This window comes from Xenopus tropicalis, chromosome 5 (assembly GCF_000004195.4).
Source record: "Xenopus tropicalis strain Nigerian chromosome 5, UCB_Xtro_10.0, whole genome shotgun sequence".
Taxonomy (NCBI): Eukaryota; Metazoa; Chordata; class Amphibia; order Anura; family Pipidae; genus Xenopus; species Xenopus tropicalis.
This window is the reverse complement of record NC_030681.2, coordinates 47,929,735-47,954,316: the sequence shown is the minus strand read 5'-3', so window position 1 is coordinate 47,954,316 and position 24,582 is coordinate 47,929,735. Positions and strand designations below refer to the sequence as shown.

Here is a 24,582-nt window from a genome sequence, read left to right as displayed (position 1 = left end):
TTATCAAGAGGGCGAAGCAGGCGGCCATTTCAGGCTACTTAAAACGGAGTCACTAAAATCACCCCAAATGATGATACTACCATGATACACATTGTACCCCCCCCCCCCCCCCCCCCATGCTGAAACAAAATACAGCTAAATAGTATAAGCACAACAGAGGTCATTTAAAAATGCAAGTGCAGTTTTGGACGCTTTTAGCGGAGAATGTGCGTCATTGAGGCCACAAGGGAGGAGTTAAATTAGATGCAACTAGCACTAATAAGTAAAATGTGCAAAATTGCTCTTGAATTTTCATGTGAATCGTACGCAATAGAATAGAATAGCATTATTTACAGTGATACTGGCTTACTCCAGTGTTTCCCTGCATCAATAGGCACATGATTCAAAACAGAAGACAAGATGGACACACTGGCACTGAGCGCAACCGGTGGCACGACTACAGGTATTGGTTCATTTATCCTGAAACCCATTATCCAGAAAGCTTTAAATCATGTGACTCCGTTTCAATAAAATAATTCAAATTTGAAAGAATGATTTCCCTTCCCTGTAATTAAAAAACAGTACAATGTACTTAGATACCTAACTCAAATACAGTTATTGCATATTGGAGGCAAAATAATCCATTGGGTTTAATAAATGTTTAAATGATTGTTTAGTAGACTGAGTATGGTGATCCAAACTACTTCTTATTCATAAAACCCCAGGCCCAGAGCATTCTGGATAACAGGTCCCATAACAGGCCCCTTTAATGAATGATGTTTAATGCCCACAATGACTGTGTCCATTTTTGCATGACTACAACTGTTTGCAGTTTGCTATTAGTGTTATTATTTAATAAATACATTGCTAGTTCTAAATGTTGAGACTTTTATGGGGAACTGTGAATTGCTTCTGTTATTATTAATATTGTCTATTCATGTCCCATGCATATTTTGGAGCACATTACAACTGCACTTGGAGACACAAGAAAAGCAGATCACCTACTGCACAAGCATCAGGCACCAAGCTGTGCACCTCAGCAAACAGCTTTCCTTGATTACTATGGAAACAAGCATGCACATCACATTATATGCATGTGTCCCCTCTCTCAGTACTAGATGTAGAAATCAGAAAAGATTATGGTAATTAAACATAGCCTAAGCTTTATTTTTAATGAGATTATTATGAGATGTTGATACCTGATATATAGTAGTCTGTGGCAGAAAGTCTATTTGATACCTTGTCTGGCAGTGAGATAAGTGTAGACATGATCCTTTCAAGAACCAGGCGCAAAGCTGATGCCCTGGCAGCCTCCTTCATTAAACTTCCCTTGCTTGTATAAGATGCATAGAAATTTGGTGAAACCTATATGCCACTATGAAACTATTTTGTGGTTGCCAGATTATAGGGGTCGTTTAAGACGCTGGGAAAGGTGCAAAAGTGCACCTCTTTGCCTTCATTTCTTACTCAGTAAAGTGCACAGTGTCAGGGCGTACAGCTCAGCCCTGTCAGGAGAGAGCCCTGATCCTGGCTGAAAGATGCACAAGGTACGGGCAGGTAGGGGGCATAAGGGGAGGACACCTAGATTCTGCTCCCCACCCCTCATTAATACAGCCCTGTCTAACAAGCTGTCTAAGAGCTGCCTTTTTTGCACTTTGCACCCCCCCCCCCCCCCAGTGATAATCACTTACCTTATACCCCTGGCAGAGAAAACACTGTGCCTAACATTTGGCATCCCCCAGTGATTTTCTTTACATTTCCTTCTCCTTTAAAAAGGTTTATATATTAATATATTATATATTAAGATAACAAATACAGGTATGGGGCTTGTTATCCAGAATGCTCAGGACCTGGGGTTTTCTGGATAAGGGATCTTTCCTTAATTTAGATCACCATACCTACTAGAAAAATCATTTAAACATTAATTAAACCTAATAGGATTGTTTTGCCTCCAATATGGATCCAGCTTAGTTAGCATAAAATACAAGGTACTGTTATATTATAACAGGGGGAAAAAAGGGAATCATTTTTTTAAAATGTGAGTTATTTGATTAAAATGGAATCTTAGGGAGATGGCTTTAGAGCTTTCTGGCTAAGGGGTTTCTGGATAATGGAATCAACACCTGTACCTTCAATTCCTTTTAGTAATACAGAGTGGCCACTGCATGGTATAATTAGCAAAACATTGCCTTTGCAGAGCCCCAAATCAGCTGACCTGGTATGTCATTACTAGAATAATACAGATGGCTGCATAGCGACAGGTTCTGTCTCATGGTCCTTTGTTTCTTTGCTGGAAAAGGTTTTTTTCTGCACAGACTGCACTCTAAAGCATGTTGCTGCTGGCTGTCTGCAAGCAGATGTGTTTGCTTGCTCTGTCTTTAAGATAAACTACCTTTTCTATTTAACGGCACATAACAGGGGCACGTGTCCCTTAAGGAGCATTTTATCCTTTGCCTGGAGCTCCATATAAGAAAATTAAATTAAGCTTTTTAAGTGCTTTTGAAAAACATTTTTGGGAGGCTGGAGACTTCACTCATACCTTTGGAAGTTTCAGATCTTATTAAAGGTGTTTTGAGATGTCATGTTTAATAAAAATGACAATAGTGAACACTTTGTTAATTTTAAAATCAACCGACGCATTGGGTAAATTTGTGTTAATGAACATAGACTGTTAGATTGTGCTTATTACTTAAAGGAGAACAAAATGCGATGTACAATCACCCCCACACCTGAAGTCCTTTGTACCTATGTTCCTAAGCATGCCCTTCATTCCTCTTTTATCTTTGGCAGCAGACTAAAGCTGGCCATACACTCACCGATAATATCGTACGAAACCTCGTTTCGTACGATATTCGGTGCGTGTATGGCAAGTCGGCGAGTCGACCGATATCGCAGGAGGCTGCTGATTTCGGTTGACTCGCCGATCGGCCAGGTCAAAAGATTTTGATCGGGCGCCATAGAAGGCGCCTGAGCAAAATCTGCCGTCAGGGCTGAATCAGCAGAAGGAGGTAGAAATCCTATTGTTTCTACCTCCCTATCTGCCATTTCAGCCCTGAAGGTTAGCGGCGGGTCTGACGATCTCTTGTGCAACCGATGGTCGCACGAAAGATCACAGATCGCCACCTTTAAATCTGGGCTTGAAGTCTTTCTGAAAGAGCTCCTTGGTTTACATGGCTAGCTACTCAATTTTTTTGCTCTCATGGTTACTGATTAACACTTGCGCACTTAAGCCACCAAGGAGCTCTATCTTTTTCCACTGCTGCCAATGACATATCTGGAAAGGCTGTATTTGTAAGCAGCCATTTAGAGCCCAGTGCCAAATACTTTCTATATGCTTTGCCAGGTCTTTAAAATTGTGTTTTGGCTTATTTAAATATAGCTATTCAGGTTGGGGGCATTTGGGCTGTTGATTGATAAATTATGGATGTAGTGACTTTCCCTTTTAATTTACAGAGAAGCCAATCATCCATTTTAAGGATAAGAATAATGGCAAATGAGTCTGTCACCCTAAAGAGATGTGTGCTAACTACTAACATGGGTTGATGTTGATAAAAATTATTTTTCAGTTTTCAGAAAATGTTTAGGAGTAGCAAGTCTAGATCTGCTTTGTGTGGCCTCCATACTGCTCTAGAGCCCTAATGACCTGAGACCCCTACAAATGACACAATAATTTAATAATAATTTGCCCGTCGCACATGCAGTACAGTAAATAATTGTGCCACTATAGGAAAACAACCCTGATCTAGACTAGTTTAGAGCAGCACATTGGTTTATTCAGCTGATCCATATCTGGTTGGCTGTGCCAATGCTCAATGTCTGAGAATAAAGAGACCTTCAAAACTAGGTTTTTAGCTGTAGCTACAAGGCATTTTCCCCAAATCGTACCATAACTGGCCTTCAGGTTGAGATTTCTGCATTTGCTCCAAGCCCTCTCAGGGGGTCCAACCCCACTTTACTAAATGTTCTGTACTTGTCAGCTGTAAATGTCTACTTAACTCCAGAAAACTGATTGACCCCCTCTTTATCATTCATATTGAACTTCTTGTATGCATTAAAGTCGACGTAGGGATCTTCTGATAATTTAATCAAGAGAGTTTCATGTTAATTTTTGACAGAGCAAGATCTGTTGATTTTCCTTAGTTAGTAATCAAGGTTATGTACAAACAGTGTCAACATGTTAATTACATAAGACAGAAAACACAGCCCTTCAAGGCATTTTTATAAGCCACAGTGTACTGAGAGCTGCATTTTTTTTGTATATTTAACACTTTATTGCAATCATGTCTCTGAACACTGGAGAGTGGGTAGGTGGTCTGCTGCATGGAAAATACCCTTTTACTGGTGACTTACTTGTTTTGCATTGGCATGTGCGGCATCCATTTTGATCTAATCGAAAACCATAGGTGCAGTCCTTCTCAGTCAACGTGCAGTTAATCAACATGTCACATGTGGGCGGAGCCATAGTAATATATGTTGGTTCTGTATAAAATAAAGATACAATAGAATTTTTTTTTATTTTTTGTACATAATCATTCTGCATTCATAGTAAAAGATAAATTAAGTCTCAGTTCATGTGTGGACACTGACAAATCATCTGGGGAGTTAGGGAGAAGTACAACCAACCAGAATTTTTCTTCCATCAACCAAACCTCACTTAACTTATAATAGCTAACTGAAGACTGGTTCCTGCGACTGTTTTACCAACAATGCAGTGTTTTTTCCACAGATGCAGTGTATTAGCAGAAACATGCAGACTTGCACACACCGCAGTTGCACCCGATGAAGCAAAAGGAAGTTACTGCCAAGAGCGTGAATTGTGTCATTTCCATTTCTTCCAATTTTGTGCGATTGTTTGGGTGAATGTCTGTTGTGCCTATTATTGTAGCCCACTATAGAATTACCACAATACTAAGGGTTGTAGTAGCTACAGGTTTCCCTAGTGTCGACAGATGTATGTACACTTGATACATAAGAACAGGCTGGGTGGGAGCATTAATGCTTGGCACAAATATCAAGAAGGGCAGGGAAAATGTTTGGATTGTGCAGCTGCATTTGTAACTCAGTAATCACTACCCCTAGTGCAGCATGTACAGGTGTACCAATGCCCAAAGAGAAACATGGAAATGTCATGGAGAAACATGGAGATGTCATGGAGAAACATGGAAATGCCATCAGGGCCTCATTTACAAAGAGCAGGGCTATTTTTCACTTTCCTTTCTGTATCAAAAGTTGAACACAGGTCTTTAAATTTAAGAATCAAGTAAAAAAAAAAATCAGCTCATTTTTAATGAATACAGATCCACCTGTGTTTGTCATTGCTGTATTAATGAGGCAAAATCTGGGGGGTGGTATGAGCATGTCCCCTTGGACGCCCCAGCGTTGCTTTTTGTTCAACTATTTCTATTAATATTTTTTAAATATGAATTTTGATTCTGCCATCTGTTCTGCTGTATATTGTATGAAAGAGTGATAATGAAATATGTTTATTATAATAATGAGCAGCTTGTATTACAGTTTGTTGTACTGTTTATATTTTGCCATTTGTGGTATCACTCATAGGCTTAGTCTGCCCATATACATAAGGGTATGATGGAAGAATGCTATAATTTACACAGGAGGCAGCCATAACCCTATGAAATCCATTTTATACAGCATATCTATTTGTGAAGTGACTTTTTAGCATTTTATTAGCATCCTTCGTAACCATGACAACAGCTGTTAGCTGAATGGACACCCCAAACTGAAGTGTTAAATAAAATAAGTGTGCATTTATACGGACTATCTACAGAAATCTCAACACTTGCAGTGATCAAAAGGCAGGAAATGATTTTGCAGCAGCATAACGTGAGAAAGGAGTTTTTCTGAGTTAAAAGGAAATTGATCCTTATCAGGCAGCCTTAACCTGCATCCCAGAGTAGCGATCTTCAAGGCCTAGTTACTGTAAAAGTGGCTGATTGTGAGAAAGGATCACGGTAGGGGCTCTAAGGCATAGAAGGGAAGCTTATTTAAACTGCTTGGTTTGCACAGCTTGGCACATACTGCTTTACCCTGCAATGCACAGTGGAACAGCTTAGATAACACACTGAATCCTGTGTTTACATGCCTTTATCATGTTTGTTGCTGTATCTACTGGGATATCTTGAATGTCAGGGTAACTAAATGAAGAAATAAATGTAACATTCACATGGGGTAATATTAATATAAATACCAAAACACTATCCAGAACAGTCATAGCAGGGTACTCTGGTACTCTGTTTTGGAGACACATTTGGACAGGAAGAATCTGAATTCACTATAAGAGCCCCAGAATGGAAAAAGGAAGACTCATTCCCATAGTCTACATGCAGACACATTAATTGTTGCCCCATTGCTGGCTAATGTGAAGTGCTGCCTATGAGCACAATTTAAAAGTGAGGGCTTCAGCAAATACTTGCAAAGCTTTTCCCTAGGACACTAGCTGTAAGCTTTGTCATTTATAATAACGTGTAGAAAAGTTGCAAAGGACATGGTGATAGGTGCAACACTGTAGTTCAGGGCTCCATGACTTCCCTATCCCTAGTTCCTTACACCTCCTGAAGAAGAATGGCATGACTATATCCAGACCAAAAGCACCCCTTCAGCAAAAAGACATACTTAAGTGCAAACCCTTCTACAAAAGCAGGCACAACACCCAAAAGCCAGGCACAGTGAAAATGTGTTTTTCAGCAAAGAACACATTAGGGTACATGTACAGAAGCACAAAAAGGCTGGTCTTTGCATTTGGGTGTTTCAGTGCACAGAGCCACTCACAAGTCTGTTTAGGCTAATGCCACACAAAGCGTATGCCAAACGCTACATGTGGCATTAGCCTTAGATGAATCATGCACACTAATTGATGCAGGGGAACCCTCGAGAGACGGCCAGGTTTCCCCACTGTGGCCAGCTCAAAAAGCAAGAATCTGTGGTGAAAGAGTCTGATGCAGAAGTCATTCTGACAGTGAATACTGGAAATGTAGAAATCCTAACTATCAGTGCAATTGTGTCTGATATAATAAAGCGTTTTGATAAATCAGAGCCAACTGCACCAGTGGCATCTCCCCCTGGTGGCTGCAATGGCGCTTAAAATTATTGGGAAAAAGGCTGCATTTTCAACAAAAATCATTTCCATCAAAAATTACACTTTTCGCTGAAAATCAGAGGTCCTTTCCCTAGCTAAAACCTACTAAAATAAAATATATACAATCTCATATTTCTTACTGTATGTCAGCATGCAGAACCCTTCAATATCTCTGTTAATATGTGAATGTTCTAGCATGCCCTTTCACACAGAAACACTTTTATCTTGGCTATATTCTTCTCCTAACAAATCTAAAATCATATGAAGCCAGTGATGTTTCTACAGAGCCCTCTAATTCTTATAGGAAAGGTCATTTCTTTTCTAGTAGCAACGCCAATAAAAGCGTCGGCAGCAGCGAGCATACAGGCCTGGTTTAATCACTTTATGCCGATTGCAGTGATTAACTCATTTCTTATAAGCAAAGGATTTCTTTCTGAGCAGGAAGAAAAGTTTTTCTAAGCCACCCAATTTTAATCAGATCTGACTCCGTAATGAAATTGGATTTAATTCTTCTCTTCCAATTACAGATTGTAATCCTTTCCCTTTTTACTGCAGAGGTAATACCGGTATTGTAGAAAGTACTGCCCTAATTTCACAGCACTTGCTGTCTTGGTTTAATGAATGGAATATCACCCAGGTGAAAGCCAGCGATAAGCAATGAGTCCAAAATACATGGGTTAATGAATAATTCTCTAGTGTCGTCTGGGATTAACCTTTTCATTCCGTTGTAAGATACCACCACACAAAGGATTCTATAAAGAGGCTGCAGTATTTTAGTTTTTGATGCAAGTTGAACAGTAAAAGTATTAGTTACACAGCTAATTTTGTGTTCTGCATTCACCAGCTTCATCTCTGGGCTGACAAATATTCATCTCAAGCTTGATGCTACCCTAGGAAGCCTGGCTCAGAGCACATTGGCCTCTAACATTTTTTCACCAGTTTCAGCACCGAAAATTAAAATAGTTTACTATCATCTCATCTGGGTAGAAATGTGCCATTTATATTTACTAGCAGAATATGAAATCCTATCCCATTCAGTTTAACCTCTATTCTGGCTCCCATATGGTGGCTCTAGACCCATTCTAGATAAGAGAATCTGCTTGGCAAATTTGGTGCTCCTTCCAGCAGTATCTTTGTGGGTATGGCAGCCCATGTAGTGTCAATAATGGAATGTGCACATAATTGAGTCAGTGTGAGAAAGAATATGTATGGGCACAACACACATAGGGAATTCTGTAATTACCACTTGATTAAGGCCTGTGTAGAGCAATGATCCCCAACCAGTGGCTCGTGAGCAACATGTTGCTCCCCAACCCCTTGGATGTTGCTCCAGTGGCCTCAAAGCAGGTCTTCATTCTAGAATTTCCAACTTGGAGGCAAGTTTTGGAGGCATTAAGACCATGGGTACTACCCGTGATTTAACTCACGTAACCATTACTTTCGGAAAACTACTGCTCTAAAAATGACCATTTCCCTATAAACTGGAGGATGCATGACTCTAGGGCCAACACATACTTGAAAAAATCCCACTGCAAAGTCCATGTTGTGTTGCCAAAAGCTCATGAACCACAATTTTCTTTAAGTACCGCCTGCCCCAAGTAGGTGTTAATATTCGCACAGACTAATGCAATATGTAGCGCGTTTAACGCTCCATATGTGTTTGTGAATCATGCGTTAGTATTATTTTTATTTGCTAATTAACGCAATGTGAGGTAAATAACAATATGCGTCTTAATGCATGCAAAATTACTTTGATGAATCGGGACTTAATTATTGCATGCTTTTTAACGCAAAAAAGCATGCGATAAGCATAATCGACTTTAAGTGAATGGGCCCCTATAAGTCATACAGATGAAGCAGATTTTAAGAGCAGAACTGATGAACCCATTTTGGTGGGGACATTAATATTGTGGCGCACCAAGTCCTTAAATAAACTCTGCACCAGCAGTTTTTGCAAAAAGTTTCCCTGCCTAATAACAAATGAATACCTTTCAGGCAATTGCGACACACTACAGGGCATCCAAGGATTTATACAACTGGGTTTATTCATGCTTACATTCCTCTCTTTATGTGAAAGCTATTGGACATTGAACAAACACATCTAGCCAGGCTCTCGCTTAATCAGTTCAGACACTGTGAGCTGATGTCTTCATCCTCTAAAGAAATAGTGCACAAAATGATAACTAGCCTCCTGTATTTACCGCCTCCAATGATGAGACAAGGAGCGACAAACTGTACTTCACATGTTACTCAACAGCCTAAATGGCCCATTTTAGATGCCATGACTTATTCTGAGCTTGAAATTACTTTACAACTCAAGGGGAAAAGACTGTGTATTGTACACTTATCATCCACAAACATCTAGCCAGAACAGGCATAAAATGGCTCCCACTAAGCTAGTTTCTACACAATACAGCAACATCAACCAATAACCACCTGTTTAGGGGACACCTGCTTTGGGGCAGCAAAAAGACGCTCCTGGTAACTTAAAGACCCCAAATTACAATTTTTAAATTGGAATTTTGGCTCGTCTAGTATATGCACTAGCAACGCAGACCCTCTCCACCCGCTCTGATGCAATAAACCAAGCAGGGGGGAATGAGGAGAGATGGCATCAATTTGGCTGCTGAAGGCAGCAAGGGACCTAAGGCGGCCCTGCATATTGGTTTATTTGAGCATTAAATACATTTCTGTCCAAGAAGTTCTATAGAATGTACATGTTTAAGTTTTGATATAATGTTGTTTCTTCCACATTTTTAGAATTCAATACGAAGGCCAAATGTTCATCTTAGGTAATCCTGAAGAAGATGCATTTATGTTTTAGTTAAAGAGAGAATGTAACTTCTTCATAAAAACAAAGTTTATCTATAATGTACAAAAAGGTGTGTGAAGAAATAGATTTATTTGACCATACTGTACTATACCCTCCTGTACTAAATTTATTACAAATTACTTTTGTTTTAGGACAGTGTCATTCTACTTAAAGGCTCCCTAGACTTAACTGTATGACATTATCATTTTAATATAATCTGGTCCTCAAACATGCTCTATGAGATATAATAGGCCCACCACATGTAATAAGTTGGCCAGCACTGCCTCAGAACCCCTGTGGCCTTTGTTGCTGAGCTCTGTACGTGCATTTGTCATAATGTAGGGAAGACTGATTCTGATAGGTTGGAGGTACCCTTTATACGCCTTTCAGCCTATTAGAGTTGCACAACACAAATGGCCAAGCAATGGAACTAGTAAGAAGGTCGGAATGTAGATCAATAAGGGATGGGGGGGGAATTCACCAAAATGTCAGTAAGGATAATGTTGTAAAAATGTATTGTGCTAACTCGTTCACGGGTCAATTTTCCTTCTTTTTTCCTCCTTCAATTTTCAAAACCTGTTGTTAAAAAGTGAATGTGGCTATTTTTGTGTTACATGTATGACATTTTTGAGAATTAGTCATAATTACTACATTTTTATAGGCATTTATTAAGCTAAAATTTCTCTGCCATAACAAAAATGTTTGGGGAAAATTGGGGCTTAAGTCTGTTTAAAAGGCATTTTTTGGCACAAAAATAACATTTTCACTGTGCAAAAACAACTGTTTACCGTGTATACAACACTTGAAAATGTGGTGGCATTACCACAAATCCATAATATCTTTATCACCATCTTTTTACACCATCCACACCCACTGCGTCTTAAACCTTTCTACCTTGCTGCTCCTTAACTCTGGAATTCCATCCCTGAATTCTTTCATAAGGAACAATCCCTCAATCTCTTTAAGTAAGAACTCAGAATTTACCTTCTGGCACACTTGAGAACTATTTAATGATTCTGTCTAGTCCTGCATTTTAAGCCAACCCTTAATCCTTGTGCACTTTTAAACTCTTATATAAGTCTATATGTTTCCCACCCACTTATATTATAAGCTCGATGGGGCAGGTACATCCTTTCTACTGTGTTTCATACCACATGGCACTCAAAGGACATGTCAAGCCCCAAAATAAGTCTTTGCCTACTAAAACATAATTACTACTAAAACATAATTCCTAGCAACTTTCTAATATGAATTTATTGAAAATGTCCAGTGCTTTAAAAGTTATTTGTAAATGTAATTGCTATTGAGAGCAGCATTTGCTGAACTCCTGGTTATGACTTTTTAAACAATGTTACAAAGGTCAGTCTCCTCCAGCAATTCAGGTCTGTCAGTCTGCTGCCCTGTGTTACATTGTTTCAAGAGTCAAAGCCACCATGGCAAAGAATAGAAAAGGACAGACAGACACTGAGTTTAATAGCAATTATTGATACAAATAACTCAAAAACCATTACAAATATGTAATAAACATATATTGTAAAGTTGCTTAGAATTTTGTGTCTCAACCCTTTCTCCTTGTAGATTGTAAGCTCTTTTGGGCAGGGCCCTCTTCACCTCTTGTATCGGTTACTGATTGCTTTATATGTTACTCTGTATGTCCAATGTATGTAACCCACTTATTGTACAGCGCTGCGGAATATGTTGACGCTTTATAAATAAATGTTAATGTAATGTAATGTAATTTTGTTTTTTTATTAGGCAAAAAAATATATTCTGGGTTGACTTGTCCTTTAATTAGTGTATTTATACTTATGCATTGTATTTATTATAATACGTGTCCTCCCTGTGCATACTGTTGTACACAGTAACATTGTACAGCGCTGTGTATTCTTGTAGATCTTTATAAATAAAGTTATACAGTACATACATCCATTAAACTATAAAGATACCTTTTGTGAATTTGTCATGCTTACAATATTGTTACAATTTGGTGACCGACACTTTAAGATCTGTGTACTTACTGACACTATTGTGAATTCCACCCCCTTCCCCATGAAGTTTTAACTAAATTCAAAGCATCAGAGTGCGCACACACAAGATATGGAATCTGTCAGCATCACTCACATAAATAAGGAGCATTTTATTATTTTGAGGGAACTGAACAAGATGCTGCAAAAGATGAAATAACTCTCCCACCTCCCACAGAGAGCAAGCGTAAGAAAGAAACGGAGTTCAACACAGACTAATGAATTTTTAACCACAACAATAAGTAGAAACATTTTTCAACAATATTCCTGTTATTTTGTTGAACAAGAGTACATTGCCCTTTACAGTAAATGGAAACTTATATGAAATATACGAGAAAGATGAATCCATAAGCTATACAACATATACAAGAAGGTATAAATTCTTCTGGTTTATATTTCCTAGGATAATACATAATAGCCCTTAGATTTATTGAACATTTACAGGTGTTGACTTCTTATATGGATGGAAAAAGCTAGGAGATCTACACTAAATTTGGATTTCTGCTTGACCTTGAAGCAGTGCTTTTATTTCCTTGTGTGATGCTCAAGTCCAACATCTAGGGACACAGGACAGTCTCCGAAGATTGTTTTTTTTATTTTATTTTAAAACTTAGACACAACTGACAAAAATAGAAAACCGCTATTTGCCATTGCTTTTTTTTTAATGGCAAATATATTGTCATAACAAACATCTGTGATTGATGCCCTTCTCAGCAATTGAATTGCAAGCCCAAGCTGATAAATATAGTTGCTCACTTTATTGTGGAAAAGCAAATTTTATTATCCTAGTGGAAGCTTCAGATAAAGTCATCAACATGTCAATCTGACATCCGTGCAATCGTGAAATCTGAATGGTCTGCTGGCACGATAACACAATGACCTTGTTTAAGGAATTTATTATAAAGTAAAGGAGTCAGTCATTTATGTTAGTAACGTAGGATTCTTGCAAATATTGGGTATTAGCCATGTTATCATATCTCCCCATTCAGCTGCAGGTTCAAATGATCTCTGTGTGAATTATAATTTTAAAATAAGCACAAGACTCCTGCAAATATCTTTCTGTACTAAGCTTTCAATAGGTTAACACTGAAGTTACTCCATATTTGGGCCTTGCAAGGCAAATTCACAGATAATTCCCCTTCATAATGGACACCTATATACAAAACAGTCACAACAGAGTAAAGGGAGGGGATTTACATGAATAATCTATTTGCCTAATAAAGGCCAAAAGGAGAAGCATTGGGTTTTCCTTTAAGCCCTGTTTCGCTTAAAGCTAGTGGTTGGTTTCTCCGCTCTTAATAGCCCCCAGTGATTTATAACCCAAATAGTAATAATGCAATGTTGTCAAATGGATAGTACTGATACATTTATAGTGTACATTTGATTATAACTAAGTTCATTATTAAACATGACATGTAAGATACACCAAGAAGTACAAAGTTCTTTAATAATATTGAGTTAGCCATTGTGCTGTGTAACCATGCACAGACATTCCTAATAGAACTGCTGATCATATATCTAAAACATCCCTGGCAACTTCCTTAACTAACTAGAAATGTGACCTTGTGCCCTTGAATTAACAGTTACAACAGGGGAAAACTATCTTATCCGGAATCCTTTCCCTGCAGAAAGTGCTGACATTGGTATATTCTTCACCTCTCATCTCTCACCTGCTGCTAACCAGCTCCAAGAGCCAAGAAGGGCGATTCAGTAGGGGAGCCAAAATCTGCCTAGCAGCAGGGGATTTCACTTGCATTACTGACCAAAATGGAAACTTGGAGTTATATGAAGCTCATGTTTAACACCTTGGCTCAACTTTAAAGGCCAGTAACACAAGAAAATGAAAACACTTATTTACATCTAAAAATTATCTCTGCTTTTCCGGCATCTCAAAATAAAATATGCCTTGGCAGGAAGAGTCCTATATGAAAGGTTTTCATTCTATAGGTGTGCAGAGATCTATGACTGACCTTTAATCTTTCAGAGCCATAACTGACATGTGACCATTATTTTTTAGGGCCCCCCATTAAGGAAATGATAACACGATATTATGTACATAGTTACATCGCTTTTATTTGTGTCTCATAATGTTCCTGGTTCTCTTATTTCCTCTCAGAGCCATAATCTTTTTCCCTACAACCCCTATTTGCTTCCATCTTCTTCCTAAAATCTCATCTTTCAGCTAAAGTAAAAGTCTATCTCTTAGGGGCACATTTACTAATCCACGAACGTCCGAAAAGCGCCCGAATGCGTTTTTTTCGTAATGATCGGTACTTTGCGACTTTTTCGCGAATTGTCGCGACTTTTTCGAGCTCTCAATACGAAAGTTGTGACAATTCGCAAAAGTCGTAACGGCTATGAAAAAGTCACGACAATTCTCGAAAGTTATAATGGCAATGAAAAAGTTGTGACAATTCTCGAAAGTCATAATGGCAATGAAAAAGTCGCGACAATTCACAAAATTTGTAATGGCTATGAAAAAGTCGCGACAATTCGCACAAGTCGTACCGGTTACGAAAAAGTTGCGTAAATTTACGGGAAAGTCGTAACGGCGACGAAAAAGTCGCAAAAAATACGAAAAAGTCGCAAAATGTTTGTTTTCCAATCCGAATTTTTCTCATTCAGATTCGCATTCATGGATTAGTAAATCAGCCCCCTAGAGTATTACATACTATCTGATTCAGTCCTGGCACTTCTATTAGCTAATTTATATAAAAGTACTACAAGAGATTTGGTACTACAGTCCCTATACAATTATACTGCATTATAATTATATCATTTAAGTGATGCCTTACAAAAATTTGGCAGACCGAAGGCCATAGTGTTGTGTGCAGTTAAACAGTTCTGTTATAAAATAACAGCTTGAAAATATAGTAATACTTAGAAAATCTACAGTTTGCCCATTTCCCTATGGGGTCAAACTGTAAATTATATCCCTACCAATGACAACTCGTGTTTTTTTGTGGTCACATAACTCCTCAGTGACTAATATCTTTATAAATTACAGTAAGGGGTACAATATCCACCATATAATACACAAGAGCCATGAATGCCCTGTTAACTATATTATTATGAATGGTGCTTAGTGATGTAATTAGTTAGGAACAGTGCTTAGTGATGTAATTTGTCATATGACTCACTAAAACTTTGGTATTATAATAAACAATGTACCGTCTGTTGTAAAATATGAGGATAGTAAAAGTCAGTTCGGCCTCATGCTTTTATATGGTCATGGAACTCCTTGGTGACAATAGTGGGGTATGTTATTCACTATATAAATGAAAGAGAAAGATTCCAGCCCCAGTAACTGCTAGGTGTGCTTGTAACACCCCTCCTGGCTAAGGTATATGATCATCATGTATAGGCAACCTTACTGCGCTAACTGGCCAATCACACTGATTGACCAAAAACAAAAAACTGGGTCAACTAATGTATGGGGAAATTGTTGCTCTCATTTGGCAAAATGGACATCCACATGTAAAAATATCTAACCAATTAGCCCATCATTTAACTTAATTGTTTACCACAATGTAGGCATCAGTTAATTAAGCTATAATGGTCGCTTATCACCCTGGCCATTTGTTCCTGAATTTTAAAAAATGTTTTGTAAAGTGTTTTTCCAGCCTCCCATACTCCTCATCCAGGGCAGACAATGCTCCAAGATTGAATGGACATTACTGTAAATGTCAGGGAAAATGGATTCTAAAACCCATAAGGATCCCTTGGGGCCAATCAGCATGAAATGAAAGAGCACGTAATACTCAATCTGTAAATTGCACTATTTATCATAACTGCCAGCTAAATAGAGCAATGCTTTATTTTTCCGGTTCGTTGGTGGGTTCAAACCCTTGTGTATAAGCACCTTATTCCTTGGGATGGATGTTTGGTACCAAAACAAATAGTTTGACCATAAATTCCTAAAGATTAGCTACAGTAATACTTATTTAGAGTTGATGAGACCAGGGATCTACTAGCACTTCAGCAAAAGCTGAGAATAACAGGTTGAAGATAGCTTTATTTAGGTAAGTAGACTTTAATTCAGAAGGCTGCAGTAACGGCTAAATGAATGTTCTGCAAAGCACAGCTGATTGCTTTAGAACAAAGTGGTAAAGGCTTACATGGGACACATGCTGTGATACAAAGTAGAAAACGATATGCAGCATACTGCTGTGAGAAACATGACTTCCATGGTTGGGGCAATACTCTATGTGACTGCAGTCAGTGGGAATTCTGCTAATCCTCTATGTGTTGATATTAGTCATTCTATCTCCCTTCCTCCCCACACACACTTTTGTGCCTACTCTGAATGCAGCCAGTCAGCATTGCAAATCTGTTTTTCGGTCTCTCCCTATAGGTAGACATTGAAATACAGTTATTTATTATGCATGCCTGAGTTTCAATGAACTGAGAGGAGCGGATAAAGGAAATTATTTCAGCCACATCCCAGAAAAATTTGTGAGCTGAAAAACAAAATGTATATGCTCTTTTCACTTCACTAGGCAACACTCTGCAAATAGAATCAGCGGCACTGTTCCCAGCGCTGTGCGTGTATAAGCAGGAATTCTGATAACTAAAGGTGCCGTGCCACTTAGCATCAGTCACTGAAACTTCAGTTCAGATAAATGAACCGTCACCAGGCCTATTTACCAGCTGCTCAGGCATTGGATTACTATTGTATTCTTACATTTGTAGAAGATATTATACAGGTTAGAGCTTCATATTAGATAAATACCACTGCAAAATTATCTGTGTAACACAAATACAGTCCTCATATTACCCTTCTGTCCCATACACATGAAACATACACATATTATTAGCATATGCTAATTAGGATTTGAAAGGGTTAATGTCGGCGCATACAAAATCTAATAAGAATAAGCTAATTAGGATTAAGATTCAGTTGGTATTCGGACGAATCCCGAAACATTCATTCGAGGGTTCGGCCAAACACAAAAAACTGGATTTGGTGGATCCCTAACATGAACATGCAAAAAGCCTTGGTTTCTTACCTTTCCTCTCTGCCAACACTTTCAAAACTTTTTTCTTATTGGAAAAATACAATACATCAATGTTAAGACCAGTTTTTTGAGTCAATAATGCAATAAGATTAAGGGTTCAGTTAAATAGTCCTGAGGGATGCACAGAATCCTATAGTGCTACAGATGTGACTGAAAACACATGCTTCGTGTGCGGTGAAAAATGTTCTACTACCGTGTTTAAGCAACAAAAAGTCACATGATTTTAAGGATTCAGTTTCGGTTTGGCCAGAGGCATGGATTCGGCCAAATCCTAATCCTACTGAAAAAGGCCGAATCCTGGCTGAATCCCAAACCGAATCTTGGATTCGGTGCATCTCTAGTCCTGAGATCCAACTTTTATACATTTGTGTACTTTAAAGTCCGAGTGATCCTCCTCCACTAACCTCTCAGTACTTAACTTTACAAAGGACACTTCAAGCTGCAATGGCACAAAAAAGCCTTTCAGATCAAGATAATTGGCCTTGCCATGGGTCTCTTGAGAATATTGCTGTGATTGTATATCTACAAACCCTGGGCCAGGGATTTTTCTGGGCCAGAAAACAAAATGTACTTTACACAATATTAAATACTTATTTGGCCACATACTGAACCCTTCTTTTATTGATGAGATCATTTCTTTAAGTGCTTTGACGTCCATTGAAATGCTTAACAGAAGTGATAAAGCAAGCAATCTAATGCCATGTTCCCTGGGCACTCTGATTTTTTAGCTTCATCGGGTTGTGCTGCAGACAGCCATGGAACATTCAGACGGATATCAGTGGTACAAATCCCTGGTGACACTGAATGCCAATCCTTTTCAAATTCTGCTAAAGCTGGTGATGTCACAGTTTTTGTTCAGTAGCGCACATCTGTTATATTTGACCTTGCATACAGGAGCACTAATCTGTCTTGGGCATCCTGCTTTCCACTCTCAGGACAAAAGCATTCAAGTGGATTTTCACTCAAAAATAATAAGGAACCAACTGTTTGTTGCAATGGAAACTAAAATATAAGCATGCTTACAGTTTGTCAAGCATAAACCTTTTAATGCTAGAGAGAATGGAAACATATAATCAAGCCTTGAACTGTCAAGACTGCTATTATATGTATTTTTGGAAAACTTTAGTACCCTTTACACTTTAGAAGGCTGTCTAGCCAATTTAATTTTCAGATCCAGATTGCATGTTCTTTCTCTGCATCATATTGGATAGGGATGAGTGACATTTTTTACAGATGAGGTGGTTTGTTGCCCATGGTAAATCTGCACTACTACAGAGATCCAATGGTTAGGAAAGTTGAAGGCATTTTCAGGAGATTTGTTGCCCAAGGTAGCACGGATTTACAGCAGGTGACAAATCTCTTTGTCTGCCAGTATCCTTACGGGTATAATACAGGGAAAGTGAAATGGCTATTAATCAACAACATGGAATACAATGAGGAAGGATCTGGCAGCAGAACTTCCTCAAGAGGCATGGGCTATTCATGGACTAGGTGGCAAGGGAGTCTATCCCATGACCACCTTCTTCATGCCCTAATGCACATAGGGTTGGAGAAAGTTGGAGAAGGGTTATGCTTTGACATCCCTTGTTAAAAGTAGTCTAATACCCACAGCTATTTCTCTAAATTTCCCTAAATAGCCTGGGGTGGCACACAAGAGAGGCTCAAGAGCCTATGGGCAAGGGCACACAGGGCGGATTATCAGCCAGAGGATAAGCACAGGCTGACAATCCGCACCTACTCTTCTAATTGTGCCTGCACCTGGAAGAACTGAAACTGCCCAGGTGCAGGCACACGCAGCCAATATCCGCCAACAAATGCCAAGTCTTGCATTTGTTGGTGGAGATTGGTTGTGTGTGCCTGCATCCTGGAGGATTCAATGCTTCTGGGTGCAGGCACCACTAGAAGATTATTTAAGTGAGGGGAGATTATCAGCCTGTGCTTATCCTCAGGCTGACAATCTACCCCATGTGCCCTTGCCCTTAGGCTCCTGTCCTGTGTGCCACACCTGCCTATTTAGGGAAATTTAGAAAAACAGCTGTGGGTATTAGACTACTTTTAACAAGTAGTGCCCTAATTCCCTAGCTAAGAGTAAGTGTGCAAATGGCCTGGATTTCCCAAAGCTGTAATAGTTATCAAGTATAACTTTTAGTCATTATTACCATGATTGTTTCCTTGCAACATGAGCCAGGATCCCAAACAAGTCCCAACCTCACAGTGATCTCATGTATTGAATACCACACATACAAACTACTTTTTAATTTCAGAACTTTATAATTTGTCGGAAAAATATTCCTTTGTGGGAAAAATAATATAATCATCATTTATTTATAGAGCGGCTGCAAGTTATGCATTAAGTTACAGTATCTGATAACAAGCATGGCATAAGGCCTACTCTAAAGTACCCAGCATTCATTTTATCCCAAGAAACTATGATGCCGTACAGGTTTAGATTGAACATTGTAAAATGTAACTGGTAGAAAGTACGATGCTTTAAAAAAAAAAAAAAAGTCATAATAAATTCAGCAAAGGTTTTTGGAATTGTACAGGTATTGTACCTGTTATTCAAAATGCTCCAGACCTGGGGTTTCTTGATAAGGGATCTTTCTGTAATTTGAATCCCCATACCTTAAGTCTACTAAAAAAAATAATTATAACATAAACACAATAGGATTGTTTTGCCTCTTTTAAGGACTCAAGTACAAACTATTGTTTTATTATTACAAAAAAAAGGGAAATTCTTTTAAAAAATTAGAATTATTTGCTTAGCATGGAGTCTATGGAAGATGGCCTTTCCATAATTCAGGAAAGAACAGGAGATCCTACCCGCACACCCTTAGCTCTCCAAGAAAAATTAGCGCTCGGTGCACACTGCTCGGAGGGATCGGCACCCTCCCAAATTCCAATGGCAACAAAAAAGCACTGGCACTCAAAGCTGCAAAAATGGGACAAGCCCTTTAAAATTCTTTATTTTTAAAAAATTCTTTATTGCGGAGGTGCACCTCCGCAATAAAGAATTTAAAAGGGCTTGTCCCATTTTTGCAGCTTTGAGTGCCAGTGCTTTTTTGTTGCCTTTCCATAATTCAGACCTTTTTGGATAACGAATCCCATACCTCTTTTTCTTTTTCTCTTAGACTGTGTCTGCTACCATTTGTTTTCATACAATGTTGACCTTTCTTATAGGTTCAGAGGTCACAGAAAAACATATTTGAGTATCAGATCTTCTAGAAGTTGCAAAATAAATTCTACCTTTCACTGGTGCATTTGATCACAAAATAGAACTGCTTAACTTTCATATCTGCACAAGTGAAAGTTATTAATTTCTGCAATCACAACCAATTTTAAGGGTCAAGGCATCAGTCATCCCAGTGCCTTTAAAATAAATCAAGGCTCTTACTTCATGTCAGTTTCTGACAAAACTACTGCTAAACATATATTCTGCTGTTCCAGCTGACATACAGCATTGGGGTCATCATGCTATTGTTAGGTCTTCAAATATTCAAGCTTATGTCACACTTGGCAGTTTTATTCCTGTTATTTATCTAGATACAGTCTTGGCATTGAAGTGCCAAGGATCAGGGCCAGTCTTATCAACTGCAGGGCCCCATTTTGATAGGACCCCTAGACCTGGTATTGCTGGCTCATATGCTACAGGGGCAAAAGGGAGGTGCGATAACAAGGCAGACTGCCCAGCTCTTAATGCATGACTCCATATTTATACCCATCTCAGTGTAGTCTGTATGCATCACCCAGTTCCCTCACTTATCTATATTGCCCATTCTTATTTCCCATTCACTGTAAAGCTTTATTCCCTCTCTTCTTTTTTCTTCTGTTCCACTTTCCCCCGATCTCCCAGAACTCTCCGCTTCCTATTCAATTTTTTTCCTTGTGCTTTATTCCTCCCATTTATAAGCCTCTTCTTTTTTTTTATATTTCCTTAGTCCTTCTCTTAAATGTTCTCCATTAAAACTTTTCCTTTTTTTGCCACCTTTCCTCTGTTTTTCTAAGCAAAATACTCTGGACTGCCTTTTGTCTTTCTTTCAGTTTTCTTCTTTCTGATCTTTCCTTTCCCACTTACTTGTATTTCCAATTTCCAATTTGACAACCATTTCCCCACTCTGCTTTGCCTTTTGATATCCTTTACTCTCCCTGCATCAGACCCCTATGAGTTGCCAGTATCTGCTCCCCTCCCACCTTATTTCCTGGCAAAGCTGTGTACACAGTCCTTCTCGTTCCTCACACAATGTTAACTGTTACCCCATCCCTTCTATGAGAGAGCAGAAGCATTACCAAATTCTGTGCGGGTCCGGACTGCAGCAAGACTACATTACGCAGCATACAAATAAGCATTGGCAGCTTGAAGGAAGTCACTTGAGGTGCACTAGCCTGGTATACTTCCTCTTCCTTCCACCCTCAATCTTCCTTCTTCAACTCTCCTTCCTGAATCACCAGTCTGTCATATACCTCCTCCTTCTGTATTCCAATAAGTCCAGTCAGACAAAGGCTGGCCCGCCAAGGATAACCACCAAAATATTTTAAGTTTCTTACATTATTACATTATTAATAGTAATATGTGGGTATAGAAAAACTCCATCCAAAATGTTGCCATTGTCTTTCCACTGTTCACTACTTCTGCACACACCTTAGGTTACAAGAGAGGGAACCTTCTGAGGCAAAGTGCACTTTCTAAGTCTGACCCGGACTAAACCGCACCCGCAATGATCACCTACATTTTTAAAGCCTAACTCTCTTGATCTAAGGGTAAACTGGCTGGTCCCACAGGTTGCGGGTCACTAATTGGCAACTATCTGCTGAAAATGTTGGCAAAACAAAAAATCCAGATCCAAAAACCTTACAGAATATATTTTACGTATTAATATGAAGCAACAACATGTGTCATTTTGACTGGGGAACCTATGGTCATGCATGTTTAGTCCATAAAGCAGTGTTCTAATAAGACATCTCAATGTGAATACGTTTGTTTAGTATATTTATGCAGTTCTCAAAAAAGCAATTTTGCACATCATACATGCATTGTAATTTATGATCTTCAAGTGACAGAGATATAATCTTAGTTGCCCCAGGTCACAAGGAGGCGAAGCAAGTAATGAAGTTTGCATCACATAAAGGTACTGTAGTTCTTTGCCTCAAGATGAATTAATCTTTGGTTGCAGTTCAAACCTGTCTAGACACCCCTATAAGACTGCAGGCAACTGTGCTAACAGATAAAAGTAATCTATTCCCTAGGTGAGAGCTGGCCATTGAAAATGATATGGTGGTGCACTACTTCCTTACAAATACATGTTAACGGTATTCATTGATCTAAAAGGGGTTATTTTAAAGCAGTGCTAGTTCCCAGGGGAATTATATACACTTGTACCAACACTAGCTGAGTTAGGGGCAAATAATCCTTTGTATAACTGTAGTTAAAAGCTTTTAGTAATGGGAGGCATTTGAAATAAGTTTATGTATAGGAATGCCTCACATATAGGGAATACATAGGTTACATAGAATGCAATTGGTATATGTTAATTCACTAGTGACTGTTATATGTTACAATAAAAACAGTAATTGTATATTTGCCCAAATGTACACAACCTGCATATTGCAAAATATATTTTACATGAAAAATAAAAATTTGTACTTTACAAAATTTGTCCATAGTCTAAAACGTGCATTGAATTTTTTTTGATCTGTACAATGAGCAAATATAATGGTGCCAACTCTGGGATCAATTTACAAGTGAGTTTTGCAATGTTTAACTGGGTATTACTGGATTTGCTCCAGCATTTTCAGTATCTCGGCCAAATGAAATCCCCTGAATACAAGTACTCAAATACAAAACCTCATATTTGTACAGTCAGAGATTATTTGCTTCTGTGAATTGTCATATAGCATTAGGAAACACTGTTACACACTTCTAAAAAGCCAACAAACTGAAATGGTCAAACCATTTGCAAAAGATCACGTTACAAATGCACATCTGACCCAGTTTATAATGGATTTCAGCGTAACTTTATATGGATAAAAAGTAAAATGGCATATGTAGCGGGCAAATACCCGGAAAAGAGAGAATGCTAGATCTATTTGAATCATAAGCATGACTGGGCTAAGCCTAGTGATGTACTGTGTAGCTAATTAGCCTCACATCATAGGCGCATCCAGCTGGACAAGTCCAAACTTTTGTCAAATTCTGCTCATCAAAGTGAAATGCCCTAGCTGTCTGTAATGTCTGATCTTTTATGTATTCTTGCTGACAGTCTGTCTACTGTTCTTCCCTCCCTGGAACACACTGGAATCAGATTCTTTCATAATCTATTACTATTTAAGTTCTATTCAATATCTCTCTTGGGTAGACGAATGCTTCACTACAATGAGGCAAAGGAATAAAACCGTTGTCACTGTTCCAAATGACTATATCCCTATGCAGAAACACCTCTTTCCTGTCAATATCTCCTACCTCATGTGTACAGTTATTTTACAACTCCTTTGATCATCTTTCTAAGAAACCACACACTAGGACTCTTTGACCTTGAAGACAGTAGAAATGTTTTTCTTTCTCCTTTTTTTAGATCTTTGTAATTGCCTTTGAGGGACAACCTAGGCATATGCTATTGCCTGCTGTTAGTAAATGGGCTGTGACACTCCTGCAAGTGAACTTTATGGAAGCCCCAGGGGCTGTGAAGATCTTGCTGACACTGCCCTCCGTCCCAGTTTCTTACCTTGAAATGGCTCCCTTGCACCAACTCAATAACCCTCTGTATCAAATTAACCTCGGAGTTAAAATAGTGTTAAAATAAGTAGTTAAGCGGCTAGTGAGCAGAACTAAATGACCCAGTGCCTCATTACAATGAGAAACCTGATCATATACTGTTGATAGAACATGATAAAAAAGTTGAGACAAAATAATAAAGTGACTTCATTAGAAATGATATACAGGTATGGAATTTGTTATCTGGAAAACTGTTATTCAGAAAACTTAAAATTACTGGAAGGCCACCTCCCACAGACTCAATTTTAATCAAATAATTCACCTTTTTAAAAACCCTATTTTCTCTGTAATAATAAAACAGTATGTTGCATTTGATATTAGCTATATACATACATTCTTACATAGTTTGGATTGAAAAAATATTAAAAGGTCAAAGTCCATCAAGTTTAACCCCTCCAAACAAACGCCAGTGCACATATTTACATACTTATACAGACCTAGCTATACACTCAAATGTATAAAAATACATACACACATGTCTGTACACTCTCATAGATCTGTAGATCTTAATATCATAATAGCCTTGAATATGATGCTTGTCCAAGAAGTCATCCAAGCCCATCTTAAAGGCATTAATATAATCTGCCATCTCAACATTACCCAGTAGGGAATTCAATAACCTCACTGCCCTCACTGTGAAAAAAATCATAAAATCATATTAACAAACATTAGAACCAATACCGCTTCTATCCTTCTAGATTTCTATGCTTCTAGTGTTTTGAGTAAAAAAAAAAAAAAATATATATATATATATATATATATACAGTATATACACACATTGTAGAGTTGTTTTTATGAAGTCATTGTTATCTCTCCTATGCCTATGAGAATAATGGCAGTTTATAATAGTACTGCTATTTTGCCTTGCTTCTCTTATAGTATTA

The 24,582-nt window shown here is 38.3% G+C and overlaps 1 protein-coding gene across 1 annotated transcript in view; it reads right to left on the bottom strand.

Moving 5' to 3' along the window:
• Positions 1 to 24,582, bottom strand: part of crim1 (cysteine rich transmembrane BMP regulator 1 (chordin-like)) — a 440,400-nt gene that overhangs the window by 78,732 nt on the left and 337,086 nt on the right. The window contains exon 8 of the mRNA XM_002936373.5: positions 4,330 to 4,458. Coding sequence (XP_002936419.1) covers positions 4,330 to 4,458 — 129 coding nt within the window. The remainder of the gene's footprint in view (positions 1 to 4,329; positions 4,459 to 24,582) is intronic.